We start from the raw sequence: 23,538 nt of genomic DNA on the forward strand, positions 1-23,538 counted from the left end.
GCGGACGGCACTATAGGACTGCTAATCAGTACATAGCGGACTGTACTATAGGACTGCTAATCGTTACATAGCAGACGGCACTATAGGACTGCTAATCGTTACATAGCGGACGACACTATAGGACTGCTAATCGTTACATAGCGGACGGTACTATAGGACTGCTAATCGGTACATAGCGGACGGCACTATAGGACTGCTAATCGGTACATAGCGGACGGCACTATAGGACTGCTAATCGTTACATAGCGGACGGTACTATAGGACTGCTAATCGTTAGATAGCGGACGGCACTATAGGACTGCTAATCGTTACATAGCGGACGGCACTATAGGACTGCTAATCGTTACATAGCGGACGGCACTATAGGACTGCTAATCGGTACATAGCGGACGGTACTATAGGACTGCTAATCGGTACATAGCGGACGGCACTATAGGACTGCTAATCGTTACATAGCGGACGGTACTATAGGACTGCTAATCGTTACATAGCGGACGGCACTATAGGACTGCTAATCGGTACATAGCGGACTGTACTATAGGACTGCTAATCGTTACATAGCGGACGGCACTATAGGACTGCTAATCGGTACATAGCAGACGGCACTATAGGACTGCTAACCGGTACATAGCGGACGGTACTATAGGACTGCTAATCGTTACATAGCGGACGACACTATAGGACTGCTAATCGTTACATAGCGGACGGTACTATAGGACTGCTAATCGGTACATAGCGGACGGCACTATAGGACTGCTAATCGGTACATAGCGGACGGCACTATAGGACTGCTAATCGTTACATAGCGGACGGTACTATAGGACTGCTAATCGTTACATAGCGGACGGCACTATAGGACTGCTAATCGTTACATAGCAGGCGGCACTATAGGACTGCTAATCGTTAGATAGCGGACGGCACTATAGGACTGCTAATCGTTACATAGCGGACGGCACTATAGGACTGCTAATCGTTACATAGCGGACGGCACTATAGGACTGCTAATCGGTACATAGCGGACGGCACTATAGGACTGCTAATCGTTACATAGCGGACGGTACTATAGGACTGCTAATCGTTAGATAGCGGACGGCACTATAGGACTGCTAATCGTTACATAGCGGACGGCACTATAGGACTGCTAATCGGTACATAGCGGACGGTACTATAGGACTGCTAATCGTTACATAGCAGACGGCACTATAGGACTGCTAATCGTTACATAGCGGACGGCACTATAGGACTGCTAATCGTTACATAGCGGACGGTACTATAGGACTGCTAATCGTTACATAGCGGACGGTACTATAGGACTGCTAATCGTTACATAGCGGACGGCACTATAGGACTGCTAATCGTTACATAGCAGACGGCACTATAGGACTGCTAATCGTTACATAGCGGACGGCACTATAGGACTGCTAATCGGTACATAGCGGACGGCACTATAAGACTGCTAATCGTTACATAGCAGACGGTACTATAGGACTGCTAATCGTTACATAGCAGACGGTACTATAGGACTGCTAATCGTTACATAGCGGACGGTACTATAGGACTGCTAATCGTTACATAGCGGACTGTACTATAGGACTGCTAATCGTTACATAGCGGACGGTACTATAGGACTGCTAATCAGTACATAGCAGACGGTACTATAGGACTGCTAATCGGTACATAGCGGACGGCAATATAGGACTGCTAATCGTTACATAGCGGACGGCACTATAGGACGGCTAATCGGTACATAGCGGACGGTACTATAGGACTGCTAATCGTTACATAGCAGACGGCACTATAGGACTGCTAATCGTTACATACCAGACGGTACTATAGGACTGCTAATCGTTACATAGCAGACGGCACTGTAGGACTGCTAATCGTTACATAGCAGACGGTACTATAGGACTGCTAATCAGTACATAGCGGACGGTACTATAGGACTGCTAATCGGTACATAGCGGACGGCACTATAGGACTGCTAATCGGTACATAGCGGACGGCACTATAGGACTGCTAATCGGTACATAGCGGACGGCACTATAGGACTGCTAATCGGTACATAGCGGACGGCACTATAGGACTGCTAATCGGTACATAGCGGACGGCACTATAGGACTGCTAATCGTTACATAGCAGACGGCACTATAGGACTGCTAATCGGTACATAGCGGACGGTACTATAGGACTGCTAATCGTTACATAGCGGATGGCACTATAGGACTGCTAATCGTTACATAGCAGACGGTACTATAGGACTGCTAATCGTTACATAGCGGACGGCACTATAGGACTGCTAATCGGTACATAGCAGACGGCACTATAGGACTGCTAATCGGTACATAGCAGACGGTACTATAGGACTGCTAATCGTTACATAGCAGACGGCACTATAGGACTGCTAATCGGTACATAGCGGACGGCACTATAGGACTGCTAATCGGTACATAGCGGACGGCACTATAGGACTGCTAATCGTTACATAGCGGACGGCACTATAGGACTGCTAATCGGTACATAGCCGACGGTACTATAGGACTGCTAATCGGTACATAGCGGACGGTACTATAGGACTGCTAATCGGTACATAGCGGACGGTACTATAGGACTGCTAATCGGTACATAGCGGACGGTACTATAGGACTGCTAATCGTTAGATAGCGGGGGACGCTGGGAAGGTCTGTCAACTGGATCGTGTTTACAGTTCTTGGTACCCTCAACACCCCCCATGACAACAACCTCAGGTAGAGAGGATCCGAGAACCATGCTGTAGGACAGAGGATCCTCTAGCAATGATTTGGAAGGATTCTAAATAGAGTCTGTAAGAAGCCCTAAGACCCTTCTACATGGCCCCGTTATTGGGCATGAATTCATTCGCCTGAGGGAAAACAGTCAGCTGATGAACGATTTTCCTGTGTGATTATGAATGGAGAGGTGTACAGCCGGCGCCGTGGGGGCGAATGATTGTGCCAAGCATTGGCGTAACTATAGGGGATCCGGTTGCACCCGGTCCCAGATCCCTTAGGGGGCCCATAAGGCCTCTCGTTTCCATATAGGGAGCCAGTACTATGAATAAAGCATTACAGTTGGGGGCCCTATTAAGGTTTTGCATTGGGGCCCAGGAGCTTCAAGTTACGCCTTTGGTGCCAAGGGTTGCTGGTCCTGATATAAGTGATTCTTGGCCTATGTAAACGAGTGCCGATTGGTAGGCTTTCTTCATTGGAGTTGGTTCCACAGGCCAAGAATTGGCCCATGTAAATGGACCCTTCAGGTAACACCTTGCCTGCGCTTGCTGAATCTTTAAAGGGGTTGTCCAGTTACCAAAAGTTGCCCCTATACCACCAGCTATGTTACAAAAAAAATTAACCCATTCTCTGCTGCGGTGATTCAGCACTGTAGCCCGCCATCTTCCTGTTATTTGTTGTCGAAGAGGAATTCACAGGACATCACTTGACTGCTGCAGCCAATCAGAGACTTCGCTGCTCATCCTCCTGGCATCGGCGCTCACATCCTGGTCACCATGATGCCAGGAGTTCAGAACGGTGACCCTGCAGCCTGAGATTGGTTGCAGCGATCATGTGACATCTCAGTCGGGGCGTCTTTGTTTGCCGCGTGCAAATAAACATTCTTGCGGTTGCAGAAAAGTACAGTAATGTATGCCGATGCACGCGCAAAAAGCATTGGTCGTTACAGAAAAACGCTACGTAAATACGCTTCCGCTCGTGTGCCGCCAGCCTTAAGCCGTATTCCTCTTCTTGGCCTCCATCATGCTTCCTCCTCTTGTGTTTGTGAGGAGCAGGACGATAACATCCGCTCTTACCGTCTCTCCTACATTTACTCGTCTCTGCCTTTAAAACTTCATGATCTCGTGATTAAAATTAATGCTTCCTTTCATTGCGTTCCCCAACAGGAAACATAAAGGCGATCGTGGCAGTGGGTTCTTCAATCCGAATTATGCAGCAAGCAGCAGGACTTCGCCGAGCGAGGTGATAAAACCTTTATCAACCGGAGCCGTGGAGGCCGAGCGCGGCGCCGGCTTCATTCACATACTCATTCTTTCATGACATACGCTCTTTGTTTAGGAAACAAGCGGCAGCCACCGGGCGGAATATCCTGCGCCCCCATCTAATGCCATCCATGAGCCTCCGCTGTGAGGTCACAGTCATGTGTCTCATTAGCATATTACCATCCGATGGTTCTCTTCCATCTTCCTCATCTGTAAATTATGCCCGAAGTCATCTTTGCTTGGATACTTTCCGTATTCATTTTTAGAAATATCTGATTAACTCTTTCAAGACCAGAGAGTTTTTTTCGTCCTTACCTTCCAAAAGCTATACATTTTTTATGTTTCCATCCACATAGACGTATGAAGACTTGTTGTTTTTGCATTAAAAGTTGTATTTTTAAAGGTATCATTTAAAGGGCCACTCTGGCAAAAATACCTTTTTCCATCTCTGCCCCCTCACCTGATTGCCTGTCACTCTCTAGAGGTCTACTCTGTATATTACAGTCACTTCCATACTGTGCAGCCTCCTGTTTGATACTCATCAGCCACCATCTTAGGCTAACTTCACACGGGCAATGAATCATGGCCTGATATTGCACTCGCCAACATGTGATTTTTCCCCAGGGATGCAAGGCGTTTTTACATCAAAACCGTCTCCCATTGGTTCAGGGAAGTGGCGGTCCTCCGCTGCAGCTGTCAGGCATTGTTTTCAATGGGGAGTCATTGCAGCGTACTCGTGTGCACCTAATACACAGCACAATGCTGCCACCGGCCCCATTGAAAATAATGGGCAATGCAAGGGCATGCCCAAAGATAGGACTGGTGCAGTGCGGTGCCATGCAGGAAAAAAATCGCTCATATGTAAGATCCCATTCTAAAAAATGGAGTTCATATTCGTGCAAGATTTGTGCATCTCACAAAACACAAATCTCGAGCGATTTTCTCAACCGTGTGAACATGGCCTTAATGTGGAGATTCCTCCCTGCTTTTTCTTCCAATATTCTGTGCTATCAATCCCACGATGCATCAGCACAGCATCACATGACCAGCTGGGGCCTGTACTATCTCCGCCTGCTGGGAGGACACTGCCGTTGCCTTCTGTATTCTATATTTACCTAAATAAACTACAGACCATAATTATATACTGAGGGGAATAAACTGTGATCTCCTTTATTATAACTGTATGATCTGAACCTCACAAGGCCTCTGGTTACCATGACAAACATTTTCCATCCTGATTATATTGTGGGTAGACAGTCAGTTAAGAAAGGAAGCCTTGTTAGCGAACCCCTGGGTATAACCGAAAGCCCTCTGTATAACCACTTAGATGCTGCGGTCAGCACTAACTGCCTCTAAGGGGTTTAACACTTGGGATCAGAGGTATCTCCAACTATAGCCACTGCAACACCGCCTGCTGCATACGGAATGAGCTGAGCCCGTTCTACACATTGCAAGATAGGGCATTATGATATACATGTTCATCAAATATTGAGATCTGCCTGCAGCTACCAGTAGAGGGATCTAGTTTCTTATATTCGCCTCTCCTAATTGATGAAAGAAAAGTTTACAACTCTAATTACTCTTTACATTCGGCTGCAGCCGATTAGGAGCTTGCTATGAGAACAGGAAGGGGCGTTTGTACTTTGTGGCCACAGTTGTGTTATCAAGAAGTTACAATTTTGGAGCAAGTTCCAAAATTGCAACTTTTTAAGTGCGCTCACCCCCCCCCCCCCCCCCCACACACTACTTTTAAAATTGTTACGGGACATGGCAGAGCGCGGCTTATCAGTTTAAGGCCTTGTTCACATGAGCGTGGTTTTAGCGCAGAATAGGTGCGTGAAAAAAACTACATCTAATATAACCAATGGTTTCCTATAGAAACGTTCAGATGAAGGAATTTTAGACGCGCAAAAAACTTGCACCTTAAAAAGATAGGACAGGCGTGACTACAATGCGGCATCTAAGGTCCGTGCTGCCCGATAAGATGGGACCTGACCTATCGCTGGTGCGAGCTGCGCAGGAGTTTCCATAGACTCCAATAATGGGAGGAGTTTAGTTATGTCCAATGCTCCAAAAAGAAGATTACAAGTCATTAGGAGGATTTCTGCCGACTGAGGGAATTCCAAACAGCAGCGCCTCAAAACCCAGAAGTACATTTTAAATGTCCCGTTGTGAACTCCTGTTTGTCCCCGTGGGGATGAGGGGAAACACTGAGGGTTCAGTTCATCTCCCTGAAGGTTCCCTTAATTCCCGGTGGGACTAACAGGAGTTTACAGTCGGACATTTAAAATGTACTTCTGGGCAGCAAGTTTGAAATTACCTGCTGTAAGCAGCAGGGAATTCCGCCAACCCTGCTGTTGGGCAATTCCTCAGCAGTAGGGGGCTCTACAAAGGATTTTCCTATGGCGGGGAGAGAGAAGGGGGCGGGGTTAGAGGGCTTCCTTGAGAGTGTGGGGGAGAGGGATCTGCCCTTTATCCACGCCCCCTCTCTACTTGCTAAGGATAATACCTGTGAGAAGTCATATAGCCCCGCCCCCTCGCTCTCTGCACTATGTGGATATTCCTCGAGAATCCCCTGTAGCCCCGCCCCCTCTCTCCCTGCTATGGGGAAATCCCAAAGCCCTGCAGGGTTTTTTCTCTCTCTCCTCCGGCTGCAGCTGCACTTTTTTAAATCAACATGCTGCTCCAGCGAATGCGACATTTTCATGTGCATGAGGCTCGGGTCCTCTACGCACGAAAAATTACCTGTTCACGCAATTTTTAGTGCAGTATAGGCATGTTTTTTTTGCGCACCGATACTGCACTAAAACCACGCCCGTGTGAATGAGGCCTTACTAGCATTTACATCAGAAACAGTGTCCGTTATGAAGATCTCCCCCTCAGTGTAGGGATTGGAGGAACGGTCAGACCAAGGAGATATTCACCCTGGTTCTCTCAAAGAAAACGCCTCCAAACCTCATCCAAATGATGCATCTGCTTGTAACCCCGGACAAGGATGGAGTCCGCAGGATGCGATCACCCAGCAGTTCTCGCACTCAACGCGACAATCACATATAATGCCATACTGTCTGAAATAAACGTAATATCAGTCTAATGATCAGACAATCTTCGGCCTCATTCACGCCGGCGATTTTACGTGGCTGTTTAGCCGCAATAAAACGTCGCCCGAAAATCACGACCATGTGAAGCATTATATTCCAATGTGTTCATTCACGTGGGCGATTTCCAGGAGTGTAAAAGAACGCACTGCTAAAACGTCCAATTGGCGACCGTTTCTGTTGCCGATTTTTCACGCTGCATCAAAAGATCGGTCCAGACCTGTCGTTTACTGACAATCGCTGATACTCCAATAAACTCCAATGGGAGCTAAAAAAAAAAGGGAGTAAAGGAAATGAAAAAGGAGGGTGGAGCAAGACCCAGTGAGGGTAGTGGAATATTTATGGAGTACACAGAGTTTTCAATGATTGAGTATTTTGAATGGTGGAGGTGCTGCCAACCAGATGACGCTCCACCAGTGTGGGCGTAAGTGTAGCGAAAAGGATGTGAAAAGAACTGGTATGGAGGCGCAACACTCTAAGCTACTAGAAGATGTAGATCAAAGTCCAATGTGTGATGGTAAAAGCACTTCTTTTTTATTATTTTTTCAGAAATTAAAAACCAGCAATGGAATACGCGTTTCGGGGAAGAACCCCTTCGTCAGTTCGGCTGGATAGGACTGTGTGCAGGAGGACAGGGGAGAAAAAAGCACTTTTTTCTCCCCTGTCCTCCTGCACACAGTCCTATCCAGCCGAACTGACGAAGGGGTTCTTCCCCGAAACGCGTATTCCATTGCTGGTTTTTAATTTCTGAAAAAATAATAAAAAAAGAAGTGCTTTTACCATCACACATTGGACTTTGATCTACATCTTCTAGTAGCTTAGAGTGTTGCGCCTCCATACCAAAAAAAAAGGGAGGGATTTTACCTGCGGCCGGCGCTCGGGAACGATGACAGCTGCCACTATTTAAGCAATAATAATCATTCCGAGGATTTCTGACGACCGGAGGAATTCTGCGCTGCAGCATATTTTTCACATGGTAAGCCAGTGTGAATGGACAAGAAAACGTTAATTAATCTCAGGATTTGATCACGGCTGTTCCTCCTTTTTGTGATTTTCGGCCACGATGCAGCCAGCGTAAAATGGCAACGCTCGTGTGAATGAGGCCTCGATCAGATATACACATAAATTACAACAGCCGGTGAACGCCGTACCGCACGCATCACCCCACCCAGGGGTTCGCTAACAAGCTTCTCCTGGGGCGTAGTAGCTGAACCCATTTATTCAGAGGAGGGAGTAGAGGGGGATAATAATCTCACGGGATCTAGACCCTATGCTTCTCTTAATACATCCCACAATTGTGTTTGCCTTTTTGGATGCTGCATCACAGTGTTGACTCATGTTCAGTCTGTGATCTATTCGTATACCCAAGTCTTTTCCCCATGTGCTGCTGCTTAGCCCAATTCCTCCCATTCTTTATGTCCTTTTTTCATTTTTCCGGCCCAGATGTAGGACTTCGCATTTCTCCTTGAGAGATACAATTCTGTTAGTCGCTGCCCACTGTGCAAGCTTTTATAGAACCTTCTGAATACTCTCTCTCTCTTCCCCAGTGTTAGCTATCCCTTTGTGTCGTCTGCAAATTTGATCGGTTTCCCATCAATTCCCTCCTCCAGATCATTTATAAAACTGTTGAACAACATTGGGTCTAAGATTTGTATTTAGACTTTTGCGCTATTTAATAATTTGTCGCACCTACGCTGACACAATCTTTACACAGACCGGCATATGTAACGCCATTCTAAGTAAATATGCCCCATACAGTGCAGTATGTAATTGCAGGCAAGGACTTATTGGATACTGAATTGTTTATATACTTACTTTACTATTTTTCTCCTCTTTTAGTTTTATGAATCGGTGCATCCTAACGTCCAAATCAGTGTTTTTCCCTGGAAACCCGCCCACGAGGTACGTGTGATCGATATACATTGGTGATGAGAGAATAACGTTTGTTTGGGTCTCGGTTAGAGGGACCCTCTGCTGGACCGTTCTGACTGCACAGTACTGGCTCTTCATGAGATCATGGACCGCACTGCATTCCTGGGTCCCCTCCTGATTGGCCTTACATAGGCCATATGCCCAACCAATTGCCCTTCTGTTAAATACATGGCGTCTTCATTAACCACTTCAGGACCAGAGATTTATCATTTTTTTTATTTCTTTTTCTAAGAGCCATCACTTTTTAATTTTTCCACTGACAAAGCCGTATCAAGGAGGAGTTGTATTTTTTTAATGATAGCAGATAATGTACTGAAAAACTTTCAAAAAATTTAAAATCGGGAGAAATGAAAAAGAAATGCAATTGCACCATTTTGAGTGGTTTAGTTTTACAGGTTTCACAATGCAGTAAGGATGGCATATAAACTTTGGGTCATTGAGATTATGGTGATACCACATTTATGCAGTGCTTTAATGTTTTCTGTTTTTAAAAAATAAAGATTTTTTCTTAGATTAAATTGCTTTATGTTGCCATATTAAGAGGCTCGTAACATTTTCATTTCTCTGTTGATTGGTCTGTGTGAAGGCTCATTTTTTGCAGGGTGAGCTTTTATTAAAACCATTTGGGTAAATATACATTTTTTAAAATCCCTTTTTTTTCCAAATTTTTTGGATGCCAGGATTAAAAAAAAAAAAAAAAAAAAGATCACCATTCTGGCTTTCTGGCCTCTTTTTAACAACCTTCCTTGAGGAAAAGAAATATTGTAATTAGAGATGAGCGAACGTACTTGTTTAGGGCGATTTTGCACCCGAGCACCGCTTTTTCCGAGTAACTGATTACTCGGATGAAAAGATTCGGGGGGCGGGGGGTAGCAGTGGGGAACAGGGGGGAGCTCTCCCTCTCCCCCCCCCCCCCCTCCCCTTGCAACCCCCCACTCACCCCCGACACCCCCCGAATTTTTTCGTCCGAGTAGTCAGTTACTTGGAAAAAGCGGTGCTCAAAATCGCCCTAAACGAGTACGTTCGCTCATCTCTAATTGTAATGCTTTATAGTTTGAACATTTACATAAATGGCAATAGCAAATGTGTGGGGTTTTAAATTGTTTAGTTTTTTATGGAAAGGAGAGGTTAAACTTTTAATATTTTACCAGTTAAAAAACTTTGTTCACTTTTCTTTCTTTCATTTAGTCCCCACAGAGGACTTGAACTTGCTATCATTTGATCCCTTGTACTACTGTATATACTGAAGGCTCCCAGGGCTGTTATTCTAGCGCATCAGCAATCCCTGATTGCAGGGGGTGCCAATGTGGTACAAAAGGACCCCCCACTCCTGCTGACTGTTCATACACATGGTCCGCTTTGACCACGGCATCTAAATAGTTAATTGCCGCCGGGTATGGATTGGACTTGGCTCCCAAACCTGTTCCATGCATACTGCAGGACATTTATATGCCTTTGGCAGACCAGAGGGGGTTAAAATTCATAAAAAGTTAGCATTATTGCAAAAAGTGTTTGTGTATTCTGAATATTCGTGGTTCTGGACTCTGGAACCCTTGTGTACCACAAATGACTATTTCTAAACACAGAGGGTGTGCGATCATCCCCTTGTTCCAATATTTATATGGAGAAAGATGGAGGCTCTCTGCACTATGAATATATCCCTCGGGAATCCAAATCGTCAACCTCGGGAATCCCCTGTAGCCCCGCTCCCTCTCTCTTCCTGCTATGGGGAAATCCCAAAGCCCTGCAGGGCTTTTTCTCTCTCTCCTTGGTCATTGGTGGTGGTTTGGTAAACATTTACTTATCCGGATTGTCCAATCATACAATAAAGCTAAATAACTACAGCTAATGACGTCACAGAGAGAGTGCCCTCCTGGTGCTAGCTCCCTGCATGCACTGATCAACATTGATTGCAGCATTTAAAGGGAATCCGCCAGCTTGAACATGCTGTGTGTGTATGGCCGATTGGCCATACATACAGGGCTAGCTGTCAGTCACTGATGGCTCCGCCCACTGGACTCTTCAGCTCAGAATGAGCAGAGATGCAAATTAAATAGAAGTTATAATTAATTTACCCCATAAAACCATGCATCAATCTGTTCAGCTCCTCCCGCTACATTCCATGATGCCTGCAGTTTAGGTAGCATTTTTAAGTTGACAGATTCCCTTTAGGGGATAACAGCGGGGATTGGTGTCACTGATCCCCACTGTTGCAGTGGAAGGCTGGCTGCCATAACGGGACTAAATCTGAAGAAGCCCTTAGATGTCCTGGAGCAATAATGAGGTTGCATTATATGTCCTTCGGAGCGGTTTACACACGCAGTACACAGAGAATAGAACCCTTTGATTTCAGTGGATTCGTTCTCAGTTCCCGATTTTTTTATTTGCACAAGAAAAACAGAACTTGCATTATCTTTCTGCATATTTACGCACCAAAGGTCCACATAGAAGAATATGGGGTGGTGCAAATGCTTGTGCAATACGCAAGAGGAAGCATGAAATGTTGGGATAATTTGTGCCTCTATTACACCTGTGTGACGGGAGCTGTGTCCCCTCTAGGCAGTCTCTATGGTAGGGCCCATATAGCAGCATCATACAGACTGATTAACTATTTAATCTGAGCTGGTCAAAACTGAGATCACATGACCCTCTGAGAAGAAGAAGGCCAGGAGTTTCCAACAGAAAGAAATAATCAACCAACCGACCTATACATACTGGGGGGGACAGCTACTTAATGAATTAAGAAAAAAATCACTGAAGTGGCCCTTTAAGTGAGCTGGGGGAGGAGCAGACCGACTGGATGAGTATGTCCTCACTGAAGTTTTATGTGAAGTTTTTTTTCATTTATTTAAAGGGATTGTAACCTTTTAAAGGCCTATTCTTAGGATAGGCAACCAATAGTAGATCAGCAGGACTTTGCCACCCTGAACCCCCGCTGATCATCTTTAATGGGAACTTTGCCTGTAATACCAGACCTCACCACTACAGAGTGAATGGAGCTGTCTGCGTCCTGCAAAAAGTATCTCCATGCACAAGTGCATCGAAACAGCAAACAGGCAATCGGTGGGGGTCCAAGGCAGCAAACCCCCTCGGATCTACTATTGATGGCTTATTTTGCAGATAGGCTATCCATAGTCTCTAACTGGACAACCCCTTTAAGGATCATCATCTATAGGTAAATAGAGAAATCATCTAAACCTTCCTTGCCAGAGTAGGAGAACAAATTGTTCAAAGCAATTGACTTATTACTCTCAGCGCTGTTTATTGTCACCGCAGCCGCGGTTTCCTCCAGTGTCACACGTTGACAATTGCAATCTGCAGAATACAAACTCTGGATCTTAGAATGCGTCCTCGGCGTTCCCCGCTGAGTTGGGGCCGGACATGATCAATGTTACACAGCCGTCCGCGGCTCATCCCTTTCAGTCCATTATCCGTTTGCATGAGGAACGGCTTAATGTGAATTGTAATTGACAAAGTATCTCAGGGACGGCTTCCAGTGCGCAGATTAGAATGATGAACCTGCGGCTCGGAGTGATGGCGCCGGGAGATCTTATCTGAAGAGCGCCAGGATTGATTCTCCTGGTCACCTCGCTGTACTCCATCAACCACTCAGAGATGCATTCATGGATATTCCTATAGGCCCATCCAGTACAGCCACTGACTTACCATCTGAGATTGAAGTAAAAGGAGGGGGCAGGAGAATTGCTACATTGTAACATGTTGGAGACATGCAGGAAAATGACATCACAAAATGAGCCCTTGTATAAAACAACATATTTTTGGCAATTTTTTTTTAACATTGTTGATGTCACAATCTACAGTAAATTTTTAAAAATTGAAAAAACTTACAATTTTCACTTTGACCACTAAGCCACAATAGGTATATCACAGCTCACCTCCTCCCCTCCCTGCACACTGACCACTACGCCTATTAATAGTCTGTCACTTCCTGCTCTGCAGAGAAAAATTCTCAGCTGTCTTCCTATTATCATTACAGGCAGGATTACACAGAGAAGTGACACTTATATATATAGATAACACAGGATCCACCAATCACAACAGGTGATGTCACAGCTCACCTCCTCCCCTCCATGCATAGCTAAACAGAGCATACCTACCACGCTCTCCCAAAAAAGTCATTTTGTGACCTCCTGTCCAGTGTTTGAATATCCCACACAGATATACAGTATATTGCCTATATAGCAGCGCTAAGGCATACAACGAGAGTGCGCTACTGAGCTAATGAGTCATGGCTCAGCTCAGCTTGCTGCGACTATGCTATTGGAGTAGCATGGCTGCCACTCAAAGTGAATGGCAAATAACACTATGGCTTAAGGCTGAGTGCAGTCTGTGCTGCAGATGTAGCGCGCCATTCTACATCTGTAACTGTAGGCGATCTTCGCTGTCCCTCCATCCTGCCCCATTTTTGGATGTCCAAGATAGGCAATGTCATCTTTTATCTACCTAATCACCCATAATACATTGGTAGATTTAGACTACCAGTGCACTCACTGTACCTTCTTTTTGATTGGCTCATGTGATCAGTCAGCGCTGGCCAACCACAGAACAGTGCATAACGTGTATTAGGTAGTTAGAAAATGCAGGCAGCCATCTTGGCCACCGGAAAACGGAGGTGTGAACTGGCAAAACGGAGAAACAACAAAGAAAGTTAACTACAAGCAACATACCCCCTCCGGTTGCAGAACAGGGTCTGTCCCAAAACTGGCAGATCGCTTTAAGTAGACACGTCAGAATCCCGGATGCCTCCGCTTTAACCCTTTAAGGTTGTGGCTTTTTTTTTGTTTTCTCCTTCCTTCCCTTTTTCAAAAGATCATAACACTTTTATTTTTCCCTTAGGGTTGTTGTTGTTTATTGCGGGACGAGTTGTAGTTATCAGTTGTACCATATAATGTACTGAAAACTGTAACAACATTTCTAAGTGGAGTAAAATGGGGGAAAAATTCAATTTCACCAACTTTGGGGTGGGGGGGGGGGACTTGTTTCACGGCGTACACACTGCAGCAAGAATGACATCACTTCATTGAGTACAATTACAACAAGACCAAATACGTTTAGTTTTTTTTTTGTTCTACAATAGAGATGAGCGAACGTACTCGTCCGAGCTTGATATTCGTGCGAATATTAGGGTTTTCGGGATGCTCGTTACTCGTAACGAGCACCACGCGATGTTCCGGTTACTTTCAGTTTCCTCTCTGAGAGGTTAGCGCGCTTTTCTGGCCAATTGAAAGACAGGGAAGGCATTACAACTTCCCCCTGTGACGTTCAAGCCCTATACCACCCCCCTGCAGTGAGTGGCTGGGGCGATCAGATGTCACCCGAGTATAAAAGTCGGCCCCTCCCGCGGCTCGCCTCAGATGCCTTGTGAGTTAGCTGAGGGACAGTGATGCTGGTGCCGGAGCTGCTGTAGGGAGAGCGTTAGTAGTGAGTGTAGGCTTCAAGAACCCCAACGGTCCTTCTTAGGGCCACATCTATCCGTGTGCAGTACTGTGGAGGGTGCTGTTAGCAGTGTTGCACAAATATATATATTTTTTTTTAAATCGGCAGTCTGCAGAGCATTGCGCCTTGCAGTAATAGTACAGGGACAGAAGTGGTGGTTAGGCAGGGAGAGTGTTAGGAGTGAGTGTAGGCTTCAAGAACCCTAACGGTCCTTCTTAGGGCCACATCTATCCGTGTGCAGTACTGTGCAGGCTGCTGTTAGCAGTGTTGCATTTTTTTTTCTTTTCAAAATCGGCTGTCTGCAGAGCATTGCGCCTTGCAGTAATACTACAGGGAGAGAATTGTGTAGGCAGGGCCAGAAGACATATATTATTGATTGAATATAGTCAGTGGGCCCTCCGTTTCCCAAAAAGGGAAACATTCTATTTGTCCTGCAGGCTTGCGCCAATTTATTTCCTGGCTGGGAAATCACTGGTAATACAGCATGCTGAGGGGTATGGGTAAGCCTAGAGGACGTGGACGTGGCCGAGGACGCGTAGGCCAAAGTGAGGCTGTGGGCACAGGGCGAGCTCCTGATCAAGGTGTATCGCCGCCGACTGCTGCGCGATTAGGAGAGAGGCACGTTTCTGGCGTCCCCACATTCATCGCCCAATTAATGGGTCCACGCGGGAGACCTTTATTAGAAAATGAGCAGTATGAGCAGGTCCTGTCGTGGATGGCAGAAAGTGCTTCGAGCAAGCTATCATCCACCCACAGTTCTGCGCCGTCCACTGCTGCAAATCCAAATCCTCTGGCTGCTACTCCTCCTTCCTCCCAGCCTCCTCACTCCACTACAATGACACATGCTCAGGAGCGGGCAGACTCCCAGGAACTGTTCTCGGGCCCCTGCTCAGATTGGGCAGCAGTGTTTCCTCTCCCACCAGAGGAGTTTATCGTCACTGATGCCCAACCATTGGAAAGTTCCCAGGGTCCGGGGGATGAGGCTGGGGACTTCCGGCAACTGTCTCAAGACCTTTCAGTGGGTGAGGAGGACGATGACGATGAGACACAGTTGTCTTGCAGTGAGGTAGTAGTAAGGGCAGTAAGTCCGAGGGAGGAGCGCACAGAGGATTCGGAGGAAGAGCAGCAGGACGATGAGGTGACTGACCCCACCTGCTGTGCAACGCCTACACAGGACAGGTCTTCAGAGGGGGAGGCACGGGCAGCAGCAGGGCAGGTTGCAAGAGGCAGTGCGGTGTCCAGGGGTAGAGGCAGGGCCAGACCGAATAATCCACCAAGTGTTTCCCAAAGCGCCCCCTCGAGCCATGCCACCCTGCAGAGGCCGAGGTGCTCTAAGGTCTGGCAGTTTTTCACAGAGACGCCTGACGACCGACGAACAGTGGTGTGCAACCTTTGTCGCGCAAAGCTCAGCCGGGGAGCCAACACCAACAGCCTCACCACCACCACCATGCGCAGACATATGATGGCCAAGCACCCCATCAAGGTGGGACGAAGGCCGTTCACCGCCTCCGGTTTGCACCGCTGCCTCTCCCCCTGTGCCCCAACCTGCCACTGAAATCCAACCCCGCTCTGAGGACACAGGCACTACCGTCTCCTGGCCTGCACCCACACCCTCACCTCCGCTGTCCTCGGCCCCATCCAGCAATGTCTCGCACCGCACCGTCCAGCTGTCGCTAGTGCAAGTGTTTGAGCGCAAGCGCAAGTACGCCGCCACGCACCCGCACGCTCAAGCGTTGACCGTCCACATAGCCAAATTTATCAGCCTTCAGATGCTGCCATATAGGGTTGTGGAAACGGAGTCCTTCAAAAGTATGATGGCGGCGGCGGCCCCGCGCTACTCAGTTCCCAGTCGCCACTACTTTTCCCGATGTGCCGTCCCAGCCCTGCACGACCACGTCTCCCGCAACATTGTACGCGCCCTCACCAACGCGGTTACTGCCAAGGTCCACTTAACAACGGACACGTGGACAAGCACAGGCGGCCAGGGCCACTACATCTCCCTGACGGCACATTGGGTGAATTTAGTGGAGGCTGGGACAGAGTCAGAGCCTGGGACCGCTCACGTCCTACCCACCCCCAGAATTGCGTGCCCCAGCTCGGTGGTGGTATCTGCAGCGGTGTATGCTTCCTCCACTAAACCACCCTCCTCCTCCTCCTCCTCCTCCACAACCTCTGTCTTGCAATCAAGATGTGTCAGCAGCAGCACGTCGCCAGCAGTCGGTGTCGCGCGGCGTGGCAGCACAGCGGTGGGCAAGCGTCAGCAGGCCGTGCTGAAACTATTCAGCTTAGGAGATAAGAGGCACACGGCCCACGAACTGCTGCAGGGTCTGACACAGCAGACCGACCGCTGGCTTGCGCCGCTGAGCCTCCAACCGGGCATGGTTGTGTGTGACAACGGCCGTAACCTGGTGGCGGCTCTGCAGCTCGGCAGCCTCACGCACGTGCCATGCCTGGCCCACGTCTTTAATTTGGTGGTTCAGCGCTTTCTGAAAAGCTACCCACACTTGTCAGACCTGCTCGTAAAGGTGCACCGGCTCTGCGCACATTTCCGCAAGTCCCACACGGACGCTGCCACCCTGCGGACACTGCAACATCGGTTTAATCTGCCAGTGCACCGACTGCTGTGCGACGTGCCCACACGGTGGAACTCTACGCTCCACATGTTGGCCAGGCTCTATGAGCAGCGTAGAGCTATAGTGGAATACCAACTCCAACATGGGCGGCGCAGTGGGAGTCAGCCTCCTCAATTCTTTTCAGAAGAGTGGGCCTGGTTGGCAGCCATCTGTCAGGTCCTTGGAACATTTGAGGAGTCTACCCAGGTGGTGAGCGGCGATGCTGCAATCATTAGCGTCACCATTCCTCTGCTATGCATCTTGAGAAGTTCCCTGCGAAGCATAAAGGCAGACGCTTTGCGCTCGGAAACGGGGGCGGGGGAAGACAGTATGTCGCTGGATAGTCAGAGCACCCTCCTGTCTATATCTCAGCGCGTTCAGGAGGAGGAGGAGGAGCATGAGGAGGATGAGGAGGAGGGGGAAGAGACAGCTTGGCCCACTGCTGACGGTACCCATGCTGCTTGCCTGTCATCATTTCAGCGTGTATGGCCGGAGGAGGAGGAGGATCCTGAAAGTGATCTTCCTAGTGCGGACAGCCATGTGTTGCGTACAGGTACCCTGGCACACATGGCTGACTTCATGTTAGGATGCCTTTCTCGTGACCCTCGCGTTACACGCATTCTGGCCACTACGGATTACTGGGTGTACACACTGCTCGACCCACACTATAAGGAGAACCTTCCCACTCTCATTCCCGAAGAGGAAAGGGGTTCGAGAGTGTTGCTATACCACAGGACCCTGGCGGACAAGCTGATGGTAAAATTCCCACACGACAGCGCTAGTGGCAGAAGGCGCAGTTCCGAGGGCCAGGTAGCAGGGGAGGTGCGGAGATCAAGCAGCATGTACAGCCCAGGCAGTGCAACAGTCTTTAAGGGCCTGGACAGCTTTATGGCTCCCCACCAAGACTGTGTCACCGCTCCCCAGTCACGGCTGAGTCGGCGGGAGCACTGTAAAAGGATGGTGAGGGAGCACGTAGCCGATCGCACGACCGTCCTCCGTGACGCCTCTGCCCCCTACAACTACTGGGTGTCGAAGCTGGACACGTGGCCTGAACTCGCTCTGTATGCCCTGGAGGTGCTTGCTTGTCCTGCGGCTAGCATCTTGTCGGAGAGAGTGTTTAGTGCGGCTGGGGGAATCATCACAGATAAGCGTACCCGCCTGTCAACCGACAGTGCCGACAGGCTTACACTCATCAAGATGAACAAAGCCTGGATTTCCCCAGACTTCTGTTCTCCACCAGCGGACAGCAGCGATACGTAAGCAATACGTAGGCTGCACCCGCGGATGGAAGCATCGTTCTCTATCGCCATCCAAAACGGGGACCTTTCTGCTTCATCAATCTGTGTATAATATTCCTCCTCCTCCTCCTGCTCCTCCTCCTGAAACCTCACGTAATCACGCTGAACGGGCAATTTTTCTTAGGGCCACAAGGCTCACTCATATAATTTTTCTAAAAATTTTTTATACGTTTGTTTCAGTGCTCTTAAAAGCGTTGGAACTTTAACTTGAACCAATTTTTCGTTAAACTGGGCTGCCTCCAGGCCTAGTTACCACTTAAGCCACATTAACCAAAGCGATTAATGGGCTTCACCTGCCATCTTGGTTGGGCATGGCCAATTTTTACTGAGGTACATTAGTACTGTTGGTACACCAATTTTTTTGGGCCCTCACCTACAGTGTAATCATAGCAATTTCTATGTTCTTCGCCTGCACTCATGGTACAGAAGTGTGTGTGGGGTTGGCCTACACTTTAGCTACATAAATGTAACTTGGGCCTTGGCTATACTGCAGCTACTGAAATGGAACTAAGACTGCGCTCCCGCTATACTGCTGCTTCGGAATTGTTCCTGGGGCCTGTGTAGGCTGCTACAATGACTTAAATGGAACTAAGACTATGCTCCTCCTATACTGCTGCTTCGGAATTGTTCCTGGGGCCTGTGTAGGCTGCTACTATTACTTAAATGGAACTTAGACTATGCTCCTCCTATACTGCTGCTTCGGAATTGTTACTGGTGCCTGTCTTGAGTGCTACTATTACTGAAATGGAACGAAGACTGCGCTCCCACTATACTGCTGCTTCGGAATTGTTACTGGGGCCTGTCTTGAGTGCTACTATTACTGAAATGGAACGAAGACTGCGCTCCCACTATACTGCTGCTTCGGAATTGTTACTGGGGCCTGTCTTGAGTGCTACTATTACTGAAATGGAACTAATACTGTGCTCCCCCTATAATGCTGCTAGTGATATGTTAGTGGGGCCTGTCCTAATGCTACGGCTGAAATGTTACGAATTATGGGCTCTGCCTATACCGCTGCTAATGGTATGTCTCTGGGGTGTGGAAACAGAGGCTTCCCAAAGACATGATGGCGGCGAGGCCATTTCCCACCAACGCGGTTACTGTTAAGGTGCATATAACCACGGACACGTGGAGAGGACACGTAGTGCCTCAAAAACATCCCCCTCCTCCTCTAACAATGAAAACATTCTTGGCAAATGCCTTTGCATTGGTTCGTCTGGTGGCAGTCCAAGAATTTCATCTTTAACTACACAACAAGAGAGCCGCCCCACCATCCCCCCGCCACGGCCCACTTAATCCTGGCCGCATTCCGAAAACCAACAAAATACAACCGCGCTACTAGGTCCGCAGTCACCACCACATTACCACCAACGCGGTTACTGTTAAGGTGCATATAACCACGGACACGTGGAGAGGACACGTAGTGCCTCAAAAACATCCCCCGCCACGGCCAACTTAAGCCTGGCCACATTCCGAAAACCAACAAAATAAAACCGCGCTACTAGGTCCGCAGTCACCACCACATTACCACCAATGCGGTTACTGTTAAGCTACATATTACCAGTCTGACTGGGGCATGCAGACACCTTGACAGAATGAATAGTGTGTGGCACATAGGTTCCCCATTGCTATGCCCACGTGTGCAGCTCCTGATGGCGGTGGCATCTATTTCTCATTGCTTCTGTACAGCATTGTGGGCTATCGCCCCGCCCCTTTTAAAGAGGGTCGCTGCCTAGCCGTGCCAACCCTCTGCAGTGTGTGCCTGCGGTTCCTCGTCATTGCAGACACACTTATAAATAGACATGAGGGTGGTGTGGCATGAGGGCAGCTGAAGGCTGCGCAGGGACAGTTTGGTGTGCGCTGTGGACACTGGGTCGTGCAGGGGGGAGGGGGGTTGAGCAGCATGTAACCCAGGAGAAGTGGCAGCGGAGTGTCATGCAGGCAGTGATTGTGCTTTGTTGGAGGTAGTGTGGTGCTTAGCTAAGGTATGCTTTGCTAATGAGGGCTTTTCAGAAGTAAAAGTTGTTGGGAGGGGGGGGGGGGGTCCCACTCTTGCCGGTATTGTGGCTTAATAGTGGGACCTGTGAACTTGAGATGCAGCCCAACATGTAGCCCCTCGCCTGCCCTATCCATTGCTGTGTCGTTCCCATCACTTTCTTGAATTGCCCAGATTTTCACACATGGAAACCTTAGCGAGCATCGGCGAAATACAAAAATGCTCGGGTCGCCCATTGACTTCAATGGGGTTCGTTACTCGAAACGAACCCTCGAGCATTGCGATAATTTCGTCCCGAGTAACGAGCACCTGAGCATTTTGGTGCTCGCTCATCTCTATTCTACAACTTTTAAAAAGTAAAATATCTTTTGAAAAAGGATGTATTTTCTGCCGCCGTCATGTGACCGCCAGCACTTGTTTATCTTTCCGTCCGTATATCTGTCTGAGGGCTCGTTTTTGTCCTGTAGTTTCTATTGGTATCATTTTGCAGCACATATGACTTTTTGTTGTCTTTTTATTGCATTTTTACTTGAAGATGTGGGTGACCAAAAAAACGTAATTCTGGCGTTGTGTTTTTTTTTCTGATAACGTTCACCATACAGCTAAAATAATGCATCTTACTTTTACGGATGTGGTGATTCCAAATATGTTTTGGATTTTATTTTCTTCATTTTTTTAAATTATGAAAATGGGAAGGGGGGGGTGAACTTTGAGCATACGGTCTTTTTTATATTAATGAAAAACTTTATTTTTTACTGATCATACTTTATTTTATCAGTCCCCACTGGGGACCTGAACTTGTGATCATTTGATCGCTCATAGAGTATAATGCAATATTACAGTACTGCATTATACCTCGTTCTGACAGGCAGTCTACCAGGCCACGCCTTCAGTACCCCCGAACTGTGATCAGGGCATTGAAATGCCGCTTCCAGAATAGAGAGGGGCATTTTTAGGCTTAACAGCTTTGATCAGCGTGAGCCGGCGGGTGTTAGCTGTGAGAAACAGCTGGCATCAGCCCTGTATGTAGCAGGATCGGCTCTGCAATCCCGCCCCAAACAACCTCCGATGCTGGAGAGTGTACATTTATGCCCAAGAGCATCAAGGGGTTAAATCACAGCCCCATCATTTCTATCCGCTAATCATACCCCGCGTTCGTCTTTCATTAAGATATTATTTATCTGACATTCTGGCATTTCTGTCTAATCCTATTCTTTATCTCGCAGATTTCTGGGAAAGAGCTGAAGGCCCGCTCGTTCTCCAACCCGCTTTATGGCAAAAACGAAGACAACCTGTAATTTCCATGTCAGCGTCATCTCGTTCCGCACAGAAACCGTCTTGAGATAAATTATAATATCATTTACAGCTCGGCGTTCCTTAATGTAAATACCACCTGCTGTTCCAGACAGACAAAGTAGGTAATAGATGGTTTCTGCGCGGCGGATATTAATACACGCCACCGGCTCGCGGGTAATAGCATCAGTGAATGGATGTGTTACTGGCAGATACAGTCTGAGCCAAACATCACCCCATGGAATACGTTTGTCTCCCTGAATATCGGTCTGGCGCGGGATACAAATCTGATCGTTATGGCGGAGTCCATCGGATAATTAAATCTATTGTGCTGTAAACCTTCATGTTGTGTGGTTTGTGTTTCTTTAACATAATCTTACATTGTATTGAACTCTGTACAGGTATGCCTACTGCCCATGTGCAGAGCCGGCTCCGGGTGTATGCGAGCCCTTGGGTGACAGAGTAGTATGTCACAACATGCAGCAGCGATCATATAACAGTAGATACCAGGTCTACACAGGTGCTTTGCAGAACATAAAAGTGATTGCAGTAATGTAATATACAGTGATCACAGGAGATCTCCTCTCTGACTCAGTCATTCAGTTTCCATTTTCTTCTGTATCTAGCCCAGACCACCATGATGGCTTATGCCAGCTACAACTTGTCTCTGCAGAATTTAACACACAGACATGTTTGGCTCCTTGCTTTTTCATCATCCTCCCTACATGATATATGCCATTACACAATCCCTCATTCTATAGTACCTGAGATAGTAAGAATGCCACTTGTGGTACCCAACACAGTTGTACTATCCCCATCTTTGTGCCCCCTGTAGACCTCACACAGAAAGTGGTGCTTATAGTTTTTAGGCCTGCTACCCTTGTCTGCCGCCCTCTTGCCGTTTTGGGCAGATGAGAGCATCGCTCTGCTCCTCCTGTGTGTATAGACTCTATGTGTCTGTTTTCCACCAGAACTGAAAGAGTTAACCAGTTCTCTGGCTCTCAGCCCAACTGCAGGGTTGATAGGCATTTCTTTCCTATTTAGGCTGGGCTGATGCACTTCCTCTTTGCCTGAGTATTGTTGTGTGTTTGTTCCGAACACTCTCCATTCCTAGGTTACCTGTCTCTGACTTCGTTCTGCTTGTTCCTGTACTTCTGTATATCTTGCTTCTTCCTTGTTTTGGTGATTGGCTCTGTCTTTCAGCATTACCTTCCTATCTCTAACTTTCTGTCTCACCTGTATCTTGTATGTTTGCTGCTCCCTGACTTTGAATGCTATCTTGGTGTGATCCTGCCTCAGTCACTCAGCATAGATCTCCTGTCCGTAATTATATCTTTATATGTGTGTCTGCTGCCAGTCCTGTAATTCTCTCCTATGTTCCGGTAGGGATACTCAGGCACTCCCATCTCCTTACTGGCTAAGGGCTAGATTTCCCATCTGACCACCAAGGGTCAGCTGCCAGCTACATCGGGAGTAGCCCAAAGCCAAACTGGTCGGTTGGTCCAGTGGGTGCACACTCGTTATCCATAACAATAGTGACTGTCACACAATAACAGTGCCCTAAGTTAGCACTATTAGCTTCTTTATGTCCCCACTCAGTGATTATACCCTCACTTGCCTCCACTGATTAATACTGCCTCTTTCATCCCCATTCGTAAATAATGCCCCTTTTTTTTTCCCTTTTCGAACTAATACGACTGTTTGCGCCCTTTTAGAAATAATGCCCTTTTTGCCCCTCTGTTCATGTGTATGCTATTCTGAAACACAGGTTTTTCAGAATAAACCCACTTTGAAGTTTGACTTAGAATGGAGCTCAGAGTCAAAGAGATGGGCGGGCCTCTGCAGC

The 23,538-nt window shown here is 47.6% G+C and overlaps 1 protein-coding gene across 1 annotated transcript in view; it reads left to right on the forward strand.

Annotated features, from left to right (window-relative positions):
* Window positions 1–21,998, forward strand: part of MALRD1 (MAM and LDL receptor class A domain containing 1) — a 460,314-nt gene extending 438,316 nt beyond the window's left edge. The window contains exons 36-38 of the mRNA XM_066584724.1: window positions 3,911–3,986; window positions 8,944–9,006; window positions 21,626–21,998. Coding sequence (XP_066440821.1) covers window positions 3,911–3,986; window positions 8,944–9,006; window positions 21,626–21,697 — 211 coding nt within the window. The 3' untranslated portion in view covers window positions 21,698–21,998. The remainder of the gene's footprint in view (window positions 1–3,910; window positions 3,987–8,943; window positions 9,007–21,625) is intronic.
* The last annotated feature ends 1,540 nt before the right edge of the window (window positions 21,999–23,538 follow it).

The sequence above is a fragment of the Eleutherodactylus coqui genome, chromosome 12 (genome assembly GCF_035609145.1).
Source record: "Eleutherodactylus coqui strain aEleCoq1 chromosome 12, aEleCoq1.hap1, whole genome shotgun sequence".
NCBI classification, from domain to species: Eukaryota; Metazoa; Chordata; class Amphibia; order Anura; family Eleutherodactylidae; genus Eleutherodactylus; species Eleutherodactylus coqui.